The sequence below is a fragment of the Coturnix japonica genome, unplaced genomic scaffold (genome assembly GCF_054131305.1).
Source record: "Coturnix japonica strain WE unplaced genomic scaffold, WE-NBRP24 Scf107, whole genome shotgun sequence".
In the NCBI taxonomy this organism is placed as follows: domain Eukaryota; kingdom Metazoa; phylum Chordata; class Aves; order Galliformes; family Phasianidae; genus Coturnix; species Coturnix japonica.
Genome location: NW_028189010.1, coordinates 219,647 through 235,110, shown reverse-complemented (window position 1 = coordinate 235,110; position 15,464 = coordinate 219,647). Strand labels below are relative to the sequence as shown.

General features: G+C 54.1%; 3 protein-coding genes across 6 annotated transcripts in view; 2 read left to right on the top strand and 1 right to left on the bottom strand.

The window, feature by feature from the left end:
* The window catches only part of AGPAT1 (1-acylglycerol-3-phosphate O-acyltransferase 1), a 12,882-nt gene extending 10,054 nt beyond the window's left edge, over positions 1 to 2,828 (bottom strand). Inside the window, exons 1-2 of one of the 4 annotated variants that reach the window (XR_014941725.1) lie at positions 2,640 to 2,828; positions 579 to 712 (exon numbers count right to left, since the gene is read on the bottom strand). Coding sequence is in view for 3 of the 4 variants with exons in the window: in XM_085535072.1 (XP_085391198.1) it covers positions 579 to 712; positions 2,640 to 2,728 (223 nt within the window). In the remaining variant the exon portion in view is untranslated. Of the gene's footprint in view, positions 1 to 578; positions 713 to 2,000; positions 2,079 to 2,315; positions 2,374 to 2,639 lie in introns of those variants that run through there. The other 3 variants (XM_085535072.1, XM_085535073.1, XM_085535071.1) reach the window with 3 other exon arrangements.
* A 3,829-nt stretch (positions 2,829 to 6,657) lies between these two features.
* LOC146751265 (uncharacterized) lies at positions 6,658 to 10,619 on the top strand. The gene is made up of 2 exons (XM_085535068.1): positions 6,658 to 6,910; positions 7,169 to 10,619. Exons 1-2 carry the CDS (start codon positions 6,890 to 6,892, stop codon positions 8,945 to 8,947), a joined length of 1,800 nt encoding a protein of 599 aa, XP_085391194.1. The 5' UTR covers positions 6,658 to 6,889; the 3' UTR covers positions 8,948 to 10,619.
* LOC146751264 (uncharacterized) lies at positions 9,003 to 14,207 on the top strand. The gene has a single exon (XM_085535067.1). The coding sequence runs from the start codon at positions 9,003 to 9,005 to the stop codon at positions 14,190 to 14,192; it is 5,190 nt and encodes a 1,729-aa protein (XP_085391193.1). The 3' UTR covers positions 14,193 to 14,207.
* The last annotated feature ends 1,257 nt before the right edge of the window (positions 14,208 to 15,464 follow it).

The window sequence follows — 15,464 nt, the reverse complement described above, 5'->3', positions numbered from 1 at the left end:
AAGATCTATGGGGCTGGGATGGCTGTTGTAGGGTTAGGGGAGTCGCTATGGGGCTGGAGAGGGAGTTATGGGGCAGCTGGGGGGGTTCTATGGGGCTGGGGGGGAACCACCCATTGAAGTCTATGGGTAGACCTGATGGCCGTAGGGATATTACAGGGATGGAGAGTGATCTATGGGGCTGGAGGGATCTATGGGGCTGGGATGGCTGTTGTAGGGGTTAGGGGAGTCGCTATGGGGCCGGAGAGGGAGTTATGGGGTGGCTGGGGGCTTCTATGGGGCTGGGGGGGAGCTATGGGGCAGGTATGGGGTATCTATGGGTCACCTATGGGGTATCTATGGGGTATCTATGGGGCAGCTATGGGGCAGCTATGGGGTATCTATGGGTCACCAATGGAGCAGTTATGGGGTATCTATGGGTCATCTATGGGGTATCTATGGGGCAGTTATGGGGTATCTATGGGGCAGCTATGGGGTATCTATGGGTCACCTATGGGGTATCTATGGTGCAGCTATGGGGTATCTATGGGTCACCTATGGGGTATCTATGGGGCAGCTATGGGGCAGCTATGGGGCAGTACCCAGCAGGTCGAGGGAGCTCTGGTGGTTGCTGACGACGACGTATGGGTCCCTATGGGGGAAGTTGTGGCGGCCCCGCACCGTGATGCGGATCCCATAGAGGTGCTTGACGTGCTGCAGCAGCGCCCGCAGGATCCTATGGGGGAGATGTGGGGCGGTGGGACCCATAGATGGACACCAGCGCCCCATAGGGACACGTAGGAACACATAGAACCACATGGAACCCCGTAGAGCCCCCATAAAACACCATAGATCCCATAAATCCCCATAGAAACCCATAGACCCCATAGATCCCCATAGACCCCCACAGATCCCCATAGATCTCCCCAGCCCCACAGACCCCCATAGATCCCCATAGATCCCCATAGATCCCCATAGATCCCCATAGATCCCCATGGATCCCCCCCAACCCCATAGAACCCCCCCAGCCCCATAGATCTCCCCCAGCCCCATAGAACCCCACAACCCTACAGGACATCTCCAGCCCCACATGACCCCCCCAGCCCCATAGGACACCCCCCCCCAAGTCCCATAGAACCCCCCAGCCCCATAGACCCCTATAGATCCCCCCCAGCCCCATAGATCCCCACAGACCTCATAGACCCCCACAGACCCCCATAGATCCCCATAGAACCCCATAGATCCCCATAGACCCCATAGACACCCATAGATCACCACAGACCCCATAGACCCCCACAGATCCCCATAGACCCCCATAGACCCCCATAGATCCCCATAGATCCCCATAGATCCCCACAGACCCCCATAGACCCCCCCCAGCCCCATAGACCCCCATAGATCCCCATAGACCCCATAGACCCCCATAGACCCCCACAGAACCCTATATACCCCCCCAGCCCCATAGACCCCATAGATCCCCATAGACCCCCACAGACCCCCATAGATCCCCATAGACCCCCATAGACCCCCATAGATTCCCATAGACCCCCATAGATCCCCATAGACCCCATAGATCCCAGAGATCCCCACAGCCCCACAGATCCCCCCCAGCCACATAGATACCCATAGATACCCATAGATCCCCATAGACCCCCATAGAACCCCACAGATCCCCCCCAGCCCCATAAAACCCCATAGACCCCCCCAGCCCCATAGATCCCCATAGACCCCCATGGATCCCCCCCAGCCCCATAGACCCCCATATATCCCCATAGACCCCCATAGATCCCCATAGACCCCCATAGATCCCCATAGATCCCCATAGACCCCATAGATCCCCATAGATCCCCATAGACCCCATAGACCCCCATAGACCCCATAGACCCCCACAGACCCCATAGATCCCCATAGACCCCCATAGACCCCATAGACCCCCATAGATCCCCACAGATCCCACAGACCCCATAGACCCCCATAGACCCCCCCCAGCCCCACAGATCCCCCCCAGCCCCATAGATTCACACCTCATGTTCTCGACGTCCCTCCCCCTTATAGCGCATATGGGCAGCGCAATGACGGCGAGGATCAGCACCCATAGACCCCCATAGACCCCATAGACCCCCACAGACGCCCCCAGCCCCATAGATACCCATAGCCCCCCCATAGACCCCATAGACCCCCATAGACCCCCATAGATCCCATAGACCCCCATAGACCCCCATAGACTCCCATAGACCCCCATAGACCCCATAGATCCCCATAGACCCCATAGACCCCCACAGACCCCCATAGACCCCCATAGATCCCCATAGACCCCCATAGACCCCATAGATTCACACCTCATGTTCTCGACGTCCCTGCCCCTTATAGCACATATGGGCAGCGCAATGACGGCGAGGATCAGCACCCATAGATCCCCATAGACCCCCATAGACCCCATAGATCCCCATAGACCCCCATAGACCCCATAGATCCCCATAGACCCCCATAGATCCCATAGACCCCATATCCCCGCACCTCATGTTCTCCACGTCCCTCCCCCTTATATAGACCCCCATAGATCCCCATAGACCCCATAGACCCCCATAGACCCCCATAGACCCCATAGATCCCCATAGACCCCCATAGACCCCCACAGACCCCATAGACCCATAGATTCGCACCTCATGTTCTCCACGTCCCTGCCCCTTATAGCGCATATGGGCAGCGCAATGACGGCGAGGATCAGCACCCAGCCGTGGAACAGCGCCATTTTCAGCAGGAAGCGCAGCGCCGCGCAGCGCCAACACAGCGCAACCAGCAGCGCAACCAGCAGCGCAACGGGCGGCACATGGCGGGGGGGGTAATAGGGGGTAATAGGGGGTAATTATAGGGGATAAAGGGGGGTAATAGGGGATAATAGGGGGGTAATAGGGGATAAAGGGGGTAATAGGGGTAATAGGGGAGGGGGGTAATTAGGGGTTATAGGGAAGGGGGGTTATAGGGAGTAATAGGGGGGTAATTATAGGGGATAAAGGGGTAATAGGGGATAATAGGGGGTAATAGGGGGTAATAGGGGGTAATGGGGGGGGTTATAGGGGGTAAAGGGGTATATAGAGGGTAATAGGGTAATAGGGGGGTAATTATAGGGGATAAAGGGGGGTAATAGGGGATAATAGGGGTAATAGGGGGTAATGGGGGGGTAATAGGGGGAGGGGGGTAATAGGGGATAAAGGGGGGTAATAGGGGGTAATAGGGGGTAATGGGGGGGGTTATAGGGGATAAAGGGGGTATATAGAGGGTAATAGGGGATAAAGGGGGAGGGGGGTTAAAGGAGAGGGGGTAATAGGGGGAGGGGGCTTTAAAGGGGGAGGGGGGTTATAGGGGAGGGGGTAATAAGAGGGAGGGGGGGTATATAGGGGGTAATAGGGAGGTAATAGGGGATAAAGGGGGGTAATAGGGGTAATAGGGGGTAATAGGCGGTAATAGGGGGTAATAGGGATAAAGGGGGGTAATAGGGGATAAAGGGGGGTAATAGGGGGTAATAGGGGGTAAAGGGGGGTAATAGGGGATAAAGGGGGGGTTATAGGGGGTATATGGGGGTTAATAGGGATAAAGGGGGAGGGGGGTTTATAGGGGGGTAATTATAGGGGATCAAGGGGGGTAATAGGGGGGCAATAGGGGGTTATAGGGGAGGGGGTAATAGGGGTAGGGGGGGTAACAGGGGATAAAGGGAGGGGGGTTATAGGGGAGTGGGTAATAGGGGATAATAGGGGTAATAGGGGTTAAAGGGGGTGGGGGGTTATAGGGGAGGGGGTAAATAGGGGATAAAGGGGGGGGGGCTTATAGGGGAGGGGAGTAATAGGGGATAAAGGGGGGGTTAAAGGGGGAGGGGGGTAATAGGGATAAAGGGGGGGGTTATAGGGGATAAAGGGGAGGGGGGTTATAGGGGGAGGGGGGGTAATAGGGGATAAAGGGGGGGTTATGGGGGGGTTAAAGGGGGAAGGGGGTAATGGGGATGGAGGAGGAGGAAAAGGAATGGGGGGGGTGGGTGAGGGGAGGGGGGTCACAAAGCCGCCATCTTGGGGGGGAGGGGGGAGAGAGAAAGGGGGGTTAGAAATGGGTGACCCCAAAGGCAATGGGGGGGATCCCAAAGGCAATGGGGGATCCCAAAGGCAATGGGGTGACCCCAAAGTCAATGGGGTGACCCCAAAGTCAATGGGGGGATCCCAAAGGCAATGGGGGGATCCCAAAGGCAATGGGGTGAACAGAAACCCAATGGGGTGACCCCAAAGTCAATGGGGGGGTCCAAAGGCAATGGGATGATCCTAAATTCAATGGGGGGATCCCAAAGGCAATGGGGTGACCCTAAACTCAATGAGGTGACCCCAAAGTCAATGGGGGGATCCTAAAGTCAATGGGGTGACCCTAAAGTCAATGAGGGGATCCCAAAGTCAATGGGGGGATCCCAAAGTCAATGGGGTGAAACTAAAGTCAATGGGGGGATCCCAAAGTCAATGGGGTGACCCCAAAGTCAATGGGGTGACCAGAAACCCAATGGGGTGACCCCAAAGCCAATGGGGTGACCCTAAATGTGAAGGACTGGGGCCCAACCCCCCCCCAGGCCTTAAAGCCCCCCCCCCCAAGACCCCACATCCCCCCCATAAACCCCAAACCCCCCAGCCCCCAATTCCCACCTCCAACCCCCCTATTCTCCCCCCATTACCCCCCATTGCCCCCCATAGCCCCCCATTACACCTCATATCCCCCATTAAACCCTATTACCCCCCATTAAGCCCCATAACCCCCCATATCCCCATATTACCCCCCATAGCCCCCCGTTAACCACCACAGACCCTCATTGACCCCCATTACCCCATATCGCCCCCATTACCCCCATCTCCCCCCATAGCCCCCCATTAACCCCCATAGACCCCAATTGCCCCCCATAGCCCCCTATTACCCCCATCTCCCCCTATTACCCCATAACCCCCCATTGCCCCTTATTACCCCCAATCTCCCCCCATTAACCCCCATCTCCCCCCATATACACCCCACAGCCCCCCATATCACCCCATTAAACCGTATTCCCCCCCATCTCCTCCCATATCACCCCATACACACCCCATAGCCCCTCATAGACCCCCATAGCCCCCCATTAACCTCCATTACTGCCATTAACCCCCATATCACCCCATAGACCCTCATTGACCCCCCATAGACCCCCATTTAACCCCATTACCCCCCATCTCCCCCCATAGACCCCATAGCCCCCATTACCCCCTATAGCCCCCCATAGCCCCATATTACCCCCCATCTCCCCCGATATCCCCCCCATTACCACCCCATATCCCCCCCATGACCCCCTATTAACCCCCATATCCCCCCATATACACCCCATAGCCCCCTCATAGACCCCCATATCCTCCCATTATCCCCCATAGACCCCCATATAACCCCATATCCCCCCATATAACCCCATAACCCCCCATATAACTCCATATCCCCCCATCTCCCCATATTACCCCCCATCTCCCCCCATATACACCCCATATAACCCCATAACCCCCCATAGACCCCATATCGCCCCTATTACCCCCCATATCCCCCTATTAACCCCCATTACCCCCCATATACCCCATATAAACCCCATATCCCCCCTATTTCCCCCTATATCCCCCCATTATCCCCCATATAAACCCCATATCCCCCCTATTTCCCCCTATATCCCCCCATTATCCCCCATATCCCCCCATTACCCCCTATAGCCCCCCATAGCCCCCTATTACCCCCCATCTCCCTCCATATCCCCCCATATGCCCCATATAAACCCCATATCCCCCCTATATCCCCATATCCCCCATATCCCCCCTATTACCCCCCATAAATCCCCCCCATTCCCCCTCATTACCCCCTCTATCCCCCCATAGACCCCATATATGCCCCATATCCCCCCATACCCCCCCATATCCCCCCATATAACCCCATAGACCCCCATTATCCCCCATATACCCCATATAAACCCCATATCCCCCCTATATCCCCTATATACCCCATATCCCCCCTATTACCCCCCATATCCCCCCCATTCCCCCTCATTACCCCCTCTATCCCCCCATAGACCCCATATATGCCCCATATCCCCCCATACCCCCCCATATCCCCCCATATAACCCCATAGACCCCCATTATCCCCCATATACCCCATATAAACCCCATATCCCCCCATATCCCCTATATCCTCCATATCCCCCCTATTACCCCCCATATCCCCCCCATTCCCCCTCATTACCCCCCATATCCCCCCATAGACCCCATATATCCCCCATATCCCCCCATTACCCCCCATATACCCCCTATATACCCCATATATCCCCCATATAAACCCCATATATCCCCCCTATATCCCCTATATCCCCCCCATATCCCCCCCGTTACCGGCTGTTCCCGCAGCGTCGCGGCCCTTCTGTTCTCCCCCCCCTCTTCCACACCGGAAGTTCCCGAGCTTTGATTGACGCCTCCTCCCACCAATCAGAGCCCACTCGAGCCCCCCGCGCAGCCCCTCTTCCGCCGTCTCCATGGTAACGAGAGAAGGGGCGGGGCCGTTCCCATAGCAACCGTGAGGTGCGATCCGATTGGACAGCGCTACCGGAAAAGGTGGTGCTAAAAGCGGAAGTGCGGCTCGCAGACCGGAAGTGCGGCGCATTAAGCGAGAATAAGAAGCTCCGAGCGGCGGGATCCTTCAGAACCGCCATTTTTAGCACCTAAATTCGCCATTTTTCAGCCTAAAATCCTTCCCCGGTTGCCATCACGACGGTAACGAGTCACCCCAGGCCCTGAAACTTCCGCTTCCGGCCGCCGCGGAACCGAGGGATGAAGGAAAGGACCGAGACCGGAAGTGAGGCGCCGAACCCGGAAGTGACACCGGAAGTGGATGATCACAGCGAAAATTGAGGTGGGAGAGGCCACGCCCCCCGGATGTGACGTCATTTCGATTTGGCCACGCCCCCCCCCCCCCCCCCCCCCCCCAATGGGATCGGCGCGATATTGGATTTGACCACGCCCCATTTGCCTGTCAATCATCCATTGGCCACGCCCCCGTTGCAGACCACGCCCATTTTGCATGTTAATTAACCACTGGCCACTCCCCCCCACCCTCTGTCCACAGCCAATCAGTGGTCATTTAATAAGCCCCGCCCCCTCTCCCCCACAGCCCGGCATTTCATTGGCTGAGATGGAAGGCGGAGCTTCAGGTTCGTCCAATGTGAGAAGAGACGGTGCTGAGCCGACCAATGGCGTCGCGGCGGTGACTCCAGCCCTGTCCAATCAGGTATCGGCACAGCCGGTGTCAGCCAATGAGGACGCTTGGGATTGGCGCAATGAGGAGGCGTGGCTCCGGGCGCCATGTTGGAATGGGGGCGGGGATATGTGGGTCACGTGGGATGAGTCCACCAATCAGAGCCGAGATCCTCATATTGCAATGAATGAACCCAAAACCACAACTTTTGGCCCCAAAATCCCCATAGAAGACAATGGGAAGAGAATGGAACTCAATGGAGACCCCAAAAAGCAGAAGATTGACCCCAAAAAGGCAACGGAAGACCCCAAGAATCCAAGTGGCAGCAATGAGAACCCAATGGAGGTCAAGGGGGACCCCAAAATCTCAACGATTGACCCCAAAATCCCATTGATTGACCCCATAAATCCAAAGGAAGACCCCAAAATCCCATTGATTGACCCCAAAAAACCATTGATTGACCCTAAAAACCCTATTGGCCCCCAAACCCCAACTACTGACCCCAAAAACCCATTGATTGACCCCAAAATACCAACTATTGACCCCAAAATCCCAACTATTGACCCCAAAAACCCAATGATTGACCTCAAAATCCCAACTATTGACCCCAAAAACCCATTGATTGACCCTAAAAACCCTATTGGCCCCCAAACCCCAACCACTGACCCCAAAAACCCATTGATTGATCCCAAAAACCCAACGATTGACCCCAAAATCCCAACCATTGACCCCAAAAACCCAGTTATTGACCCCAAAAACCCAATGATTGACCCCAAAATCCCAACCATTGACCCCAAAAACCCATTGATTGACCCTAAAAACCCTATTGATCCCCTAATCTCAACCATTGACCCCAAAAACCCAACGATTGGCCCCAAAAACCCAATGATTGACCCCAAAAACCCAACGATTGGCCCCCAAAACCCATTGATTGACCCTAAAAACCCTATTGATCCCCTAATCTCAACCATTGACCCCAAAAACCCAACGATTGGCCCCAAAAACCCAATGATTGACCCCAAAAACCCAACGATTGGCCCCCAAAACCCATTGATTGACCCTAAAAACCCTATTGACCCCCTAATCTCAACCATTGACCCCAAAAACCCAACGATTGGCCCCGAAAACCCATTGATTGACCCCAAAAACCCAATGATTGACCCCAAAAACCCATTGATTGACCCCAAAAACCCTATTGACCCCCTAATCCCACCCATTGACCCCAAAAACCCAACGATTGGCCCCAAAAACCCATTGATTGACCCCAAAAACCCATTGATTGATCCCAAAAACCCAATGGTTGACCCCAAAATCCCAACTATTGACCCCAAAAACCCATTGATTGACCCCAAAAACCCAACCATTGACCCCAAAAACCCAATGATTGACCCCAAAATCCCAACAATTGACCCCAAAAACCCATTGATTGACCCCAAAAACCCATTGATTGGCCCCCAAAACCCATTGATTGACCCTAAAAACCCTATTGACCCCCTAATCTCAACCATTGACCCCCAAATCCCCCCAAATGACCCCAAAAACCCATTGATTGACCCCAAAAACCCAATGATTGGCCCCCAAAACCCATTGATTGACCCTAAAAACCCTATTGCCCCCCAAATCCCACATATTGTCCCCAAAAACCCAACGATTGGCCCCAAAAACCCATTGATTGACCCCAAAAAACCCTATTGACCCCCTAATCTCAACCATTGACCCCAAAATCCCCCCAAATGACCCCAAAATCCCAATGATTGACCCCAAAAACCCAATGATTGACCTCATAAATCCAAGGGAAAACCCCAAAAACCCAACAGTTGACCCCAAAATCCCAACAATTGACCCCAAAAACCCAACGATTGACCCCAAAAACCCATTGATTGACCCCCAAAACCCAATGATTGACCGTAAAAACCCTATTGACCCCCAAATCCCACCCATTGACCCCAAAAACCCAACGATTGGCCCCAAAAACCCATTGATTGACCCCAAAAACCCATTGATTGATCCCAAAAACCCAATGGTTGACCCCAAAATCCCAACTATTGACCCCAAAAACCCATTGATTGACCCCAAAAACCCAACCATTGACCCCAAAAACCCAATGATTGACCCCAAAATCCCAACAATTGACCCCAAAAACCCATTGATTGACCCCAAAAACCCATTGATTGGCCCCCAAAACCCATTGATTGACCCTAAAAACCCTATTGACCCCCTAATCTCAACCATTGACCCCAAAATCCCCCCAAATGACCCCAAAAACCCAACGATTGGCCCCAAAAACCCAAGGATTGGCCCCCAAAACCCGTTGATTGACCCTAAAAACCCTATTGATCCCCTAATCTCAACCATTGACCCCAAAATCCCCATAATTGACCCCAAAATCCCAACAATTGACCCCCAAAATGCATTTATTGACCCTAAGAACCCTATTGGCCCCCAAACCCCAACCACTGACCCCAAAAACCCATTGATTGGCCCCCAAAACCCATTGATTGACCCTAAAAACCCTATTGATCCCCTAATCCCAATGATTGACCCCAAAAACCCATTGATTGATCCCAAAAACCCAATGATTGACCCCAAAATCCCAACAATTGACCCCAAAAACCCAACGATTGGCCCCCAAAACCCATTGATTGACCCTAAAAACCCTATTGACCCCCTAATCTCAACCATTGACCCCAAAATCCCCATAATTGACCCCAAAATCCCCCCCTTGGCCTGTTGGTGGTTGAGCCCCGACTCGTCCTTCTCCAAGCTGATCCTACAACGGGGCCATGGGTTGGGGCGCCCCGCATTGGGGTCGAGGTGCTACATCCTATTGGAGCCCCCTAAAAGCAATGGGGACGGCCAATGGGATCCCCAAATAACATCAAACGACACCAAAAACACAATATTTGACCCCAAAAAGCCAACATTTGACCCCAAAAACCCAACATTGGACTCCAAAAACTCAACATTTGACCCCAAAAACCCAACATTGGACCCCAAAAACCCAACATTTGACCCCAAAAACTCAACATTGGACCCCAAAAACCCAACATTGGACCCCAAAAACCCAACATTTGACCCCAAAAACCCAACATTTGACCCCAAAAAGCCAAGTGGCATCAACCAGAACCCAACGCGGGACCCCATAAGCTCCGATGAGGACCCCAAATGCCCTATAGATGTCAATGAGAACCTAGAGAAGAGTCATAGGGATCCCAAAAGAAAAGACCCCAAAAAAACAATGGATGTCAATGAAAATCCTACAAGAGACCCCAAAATGCCAATGGAAGATCTTCAAAATCCTATAGATGTCAATCAGAACCCAACAGAAGACCCCAAAAACCCAGAGGAAGACCCCAAAAACCCAATGGATCTCAACCAAAACCCAACAGGAGACCCCAAGACCCCAATGAAAGACCCCAAAAGTCCAATTGAAGACCCCAAAACCTCAATGGAAGACCCCAAAAACCCAATGGAAGACATTCAAACCCCAACAGATCTCAATCGAAACCCTACAGGAGACCCCAAAAACCCAATGGAAGACCCGAGAACCCCAATGAAAGACCCCAAAAACCCAATGGATCTCAATCAAAACCCAACAGGAGACCCCAAAACCCCAATGGAAGACCCTAAAACCTCAATGAAAGACCCCAAAAACCCAATGGAAGACATTCAAACCCCAACAGATCTCAATCGAAACCCTACAGGAGACCCCAAAAACCCTATGGAAGACCCCAAAAACCCAATGGATCTCAATCAAAACCCAACAGGAGACCCCAAGACCCCAATGGAAGACCCCAAAAGTCCAATTGAAGACCCCAAGACCCCAATGGAAGACCCCAAAACCCCAATGGAAGACCCCAAAACCCCCCTAAACCCCCCCAAAACCCCACTGGACCTCAATCGAAACCCAACAGGAGACCCCAAGACCCCAATGGAAGACCCCAAAACCACAATGGAAGACACTCAAACCCCAACAGATCTCAATCGAAACCCTACAGGAGACCCCAAAAACCCAATGGAAGACCCCAAAAACCCAATGGATCTCAATCAAAACCCAACAGGAGACCCCAAGACCCCAATGAAAGACCCCAAAACCTCAATGAAAGACCCCAAAAACCCAATGGAAGACATTCAAACCCCAACAGATCTCAACCGAAACCCTACAGGAGACCCCAAAACCCCAATGAAAGACCCCAAGACCCCAATGGAAGACCCCAAAACCTCAACTGATGTCAACCAAAACCCAATGGAAGACCCCAAAACCCCCCTAGACCCCCCCAAAACCCCACTGGACCTCAACCGAAACCCAACAGGAGACCCCAAGACCCCAATGGAAGACGTCAACCAAAACCCAACAAGAGACCCCAAAAACCCAATGGAAGACCCCAAAACCTCAATGAAAGACCCCAAAACCCCAATGGAAGACCTCAAAACCTCAATGAAAGACCCCAAAGCCCCCCTAGACCCCCCCAAAACCCCACTGGACCTCAACCGAAACCCTACAGGAGACCCCAAAACCCCAATGGAAGACCCCAAAGCCCCAATGAAAGACCTCAAAACCCCAATGGAAGACCCCAAGACCCCAATGGAAGACCCCAGAAACCCAATAGAAGACACTCAAAATCCAACAGACCTCAACCGAAACCCAACAGGAGGCCCCAAGACCCCAATGAAAGACCCCAAAACTTCAATGAAAGACCCCAAAAGCCCAATGGAAGACCCCAAAAACCCAATGGACATCAACCGAAACCCTACAGGAGACCCCAAAACCCCCCTAAACCCCCCCAAAACCCCCTTAGACCCCCCCAAAACCCCACTGGACCTCAACCGAAACCCTACAGGAGACCCCAAGACCCCAATGGAAGACGTCAACCAAAACCCAACAAGAGACCCCAAGACCCCAATGGAAGACCCCAAAACCTCAACTGATGTCAACCGAAACCCAACATTAGACCCCCAAAACCCAACGGAAGACCCCAAAACCCCCCTAGAGCCCCCCAAAACCCCACTGGACCTCAACCGAAACCCAACAGGAGACCCCAAAACCCCAATGGAAGATGTCAACCAAAACCCAACAAAAGACCCCAAAAACCCAATGGAAGACCCCAAACCCCCCCTAAATCCCCCTAAAACCCCACTGGACCTCAACCGAAACCCAACAGGAGACCCCAAAACCCCCCTAAACCCCCCTAAAACCCCCCTAGACCCCCTCAAAACCCCACTGGACCTCAACCGAAACCCTACAGGAGACCCCAAAACCCCAATGGAAGATGTCAACCAAAACCCAACAAAAGACCCCAAGACCGCAATGGAAGACCCCAAAACCTCAATGAAAGACCCCAAAACCTCAATGAAAGACCCCAAAACCTCAATGGAAGACCCCAAAACCTCAATGAAAGACCCAAAAACCCCAATGGAAGACCCCAAAACCCCCCTAGACCCCCCCAAAACCCCACTGGACCTCAACCGAAACCCAACAGGAGACCCCAAGACCCCAATGGAAGACCCCAAAACCTCAACTGATGTCAACCGAAACCCAACATTAGACCCCCAAAACCCAACGGAAGACCCCAAAACCCCTCTAGAGCCCCCCAAAACCCCACTGGACCTCTACCGAAACCCAACAGGAGACCCCAAAACCCCAATGGAAGACCCCAAAACCCCAATGAAAGACTCCAAGACCCCAATGGAAGACCCCAAAACCTCAATGGAAGACCTCAAAACCTCAATGAAAGACCCCAAAACCCCGACAGGAGACCCCAAAACCCCAATGGAAGACCCCAAAACCCCCCTAAACCCCCCCAAAACCCCACTGGACCTCAACCGAAACCCTACAGGAGACCCCAAAACCCCAATGGAAGACGTCAACCAAAACCCAACAAGAGACCCCAAGACCCCAATGGAAGACCCCAAAACCCCCCTAAACCCCCCCAAAACCCCACTGGACCTCAACCAAAACCCAACAAGAGACCCCAAAACCCCAATGGAAGACCCCAAAACCCCAATGAAAGACCCCAAGACCCCAATGGAAGACCCCAAACCCCCCCTAGACCCCCCCAAAACCCCTCTAGACCCCCTCAAAACCCCACTGGACCTCAACCGAAACCCAACAGGAGACCCCAAAACCCCAATGGAAGACCCCAAAACCCCAATGAAAGACCCCAAGACCGCAATGGAAGACCCCAAAACCCCAATGGAAGACCCCAAACCCCCCCTAGACCCCCCCAAAACCCCCTCATCAGCCCCCCAACCCCACCCCGTCCCCTCTGCCCCCCATCCCGCCCCCCACATCCCCCCATGGGGCCGCTGGCACACCATCCAGCTGGGCACCGCCGAGGGCCGTTGGTCTTTAGCATTGGACTCCTGCTTAGAAACAATGGCGGCCGGCGAACGTTCCCTCCTCCTCCCTTCCGGTTCCGGTTCCGCCATGACGGTGACGTTGGGTTCCTTCACTCCCCCTCCGCCATTTTGGATCGATACCGTTGACCGTTGGCCGTTGGTGTTGGCTCTTAAAGGCCGCGCTACGGCTCTATACGGTACCGGGGCCTTAATACCGGCTACGCGGGCCTTCTCCATCGCACTCCGCCATGCCATCATGGCCGCCGGGCCTCCTCCTTTACCGCCATGTAAAGCCGGGCCTAAAGCCGACCTCCATGCCGGTTTAGCGCTATGTCAGCTCCGGTTGGGCCTACCGGCTGAGGCGGCGGCCAATGCCGGTAAAGCTTTGGCTTTAAAACCGGGTCACGTTAAGGCCCGGTACCGGAGAGCGTTAGCGGCGGCGGCCATGTTGGATTGGGACATGGCGGCTGAGGATTTAGGGGAGGTTTTAAGGGTGGAACCGGGGAATAGGGCGGCGAGGAGGGAAATGGGGAGGGTCAGGGCCGCCATTAGGGAGAGGGACGCGGGGATGGCCAGGGGGCTGGGAAGGTTGTTTGCGTAGGGGGAGGGGCTCAATGGGGGTCAATGGGGGAGGGAATTAATAAGGGGGAGGGTCTCAATGGGGGTCAATGGGGCTGGGGTTTAAAGGGGGAGGGGCTTAATAAGGGTGGGATTTAAAGGGGAAGGGTCTTAAAGGGGGAGGGTCTCAATGGGGGTGGGATTTAAAGGGGGAGGGGATTCATAAGGGGGAGGGGCTTAAAGTTGGAGGGTCTCAATGGGGGTTAATAGGGGTGGGATTTAAAGGGGGAGGGGTCAATGGGGGCTGGGGGCTTAAGGGGAGGGGTTTAAAGGGGGAGGGGCTTATGGGGGAGGGTCTCAATGGGGGTCAATGGGGCTGGGGTTTAAAGGGGGAGGGTCTTAAAGGGGGTCAATGGGGGTGGGGTTTAAAGGGGGAGGGTCTTAAAGGGGGTCAATGGAGATGGGGTTTAAAGGGGGAGGGGATTAAAGGGGGAGGGTCTCAATGGGGGTCAATGGGGGAGGGGATTAATAAGGGGGAGGGTCTCAATGGGGGTCAATGGGGGAGGGGATTAATAAGGGGGAGGGGATTAAAGGGGGTGGGGCTTAATAAGGGGGTCAATGGGGCTGGGGTTTAAAGGGGGTGGGACTTAAAGGGGGAGGGGCATAGAGGGGGAGGGTCTCAATGGGGGTCAATGGGGCTGGGGTTTAAAGGGGGAGGGGATTAATAAGGGGGAGGGTCTCAATGGGGGTCAATGGGGCTGGGGTTTAAAGGGGGAGGGGATTAATAAGGGGGAGGGTCTCAATGGGGGTCAATGGGGGTGGGGTTTAAAGGGGGAGGGTCTTAAAGGGGGTCAATGGGGCTGGGGTTTAAAGGGGGAGAGGATTAAAGGGGGAGGGTCTCAATGGGGGTCAATGGGGGAGGGGATTAATAAGGGGGAGGGTCTCAATGAGGGTCAATGGGGGTGGGGTTTAAAGGGGGAGGGTCTTAAAGGGGGTCAATGGGGATGGGGTTTAAAGGGGGAGGGTCTCAATGGGGGTCAATGGGGGAGGGATTTAAAGGGGGAGGGGATTAATGGGGAGGGTCCTAAAGGGGGAGGGTCTCAATGGGGGTCAATGGAGTGGGGTCTTAAAGGGGGAGGGTCTCAATGGGGGTCAATGGGGTGGGGTTTAAAGGGGGAGGGTCTCAATGGGGGTCAATGGGGGAGGGGATTAATAAGGGGGAGGGTCTCAATGAGGGTCAATGGGGCTGGGGTTTAAAGGGGGAGGGTCTCAATGGGGGTCAATGGGGGAGGGGTTTAAAGGGGGAGGGTCTTAA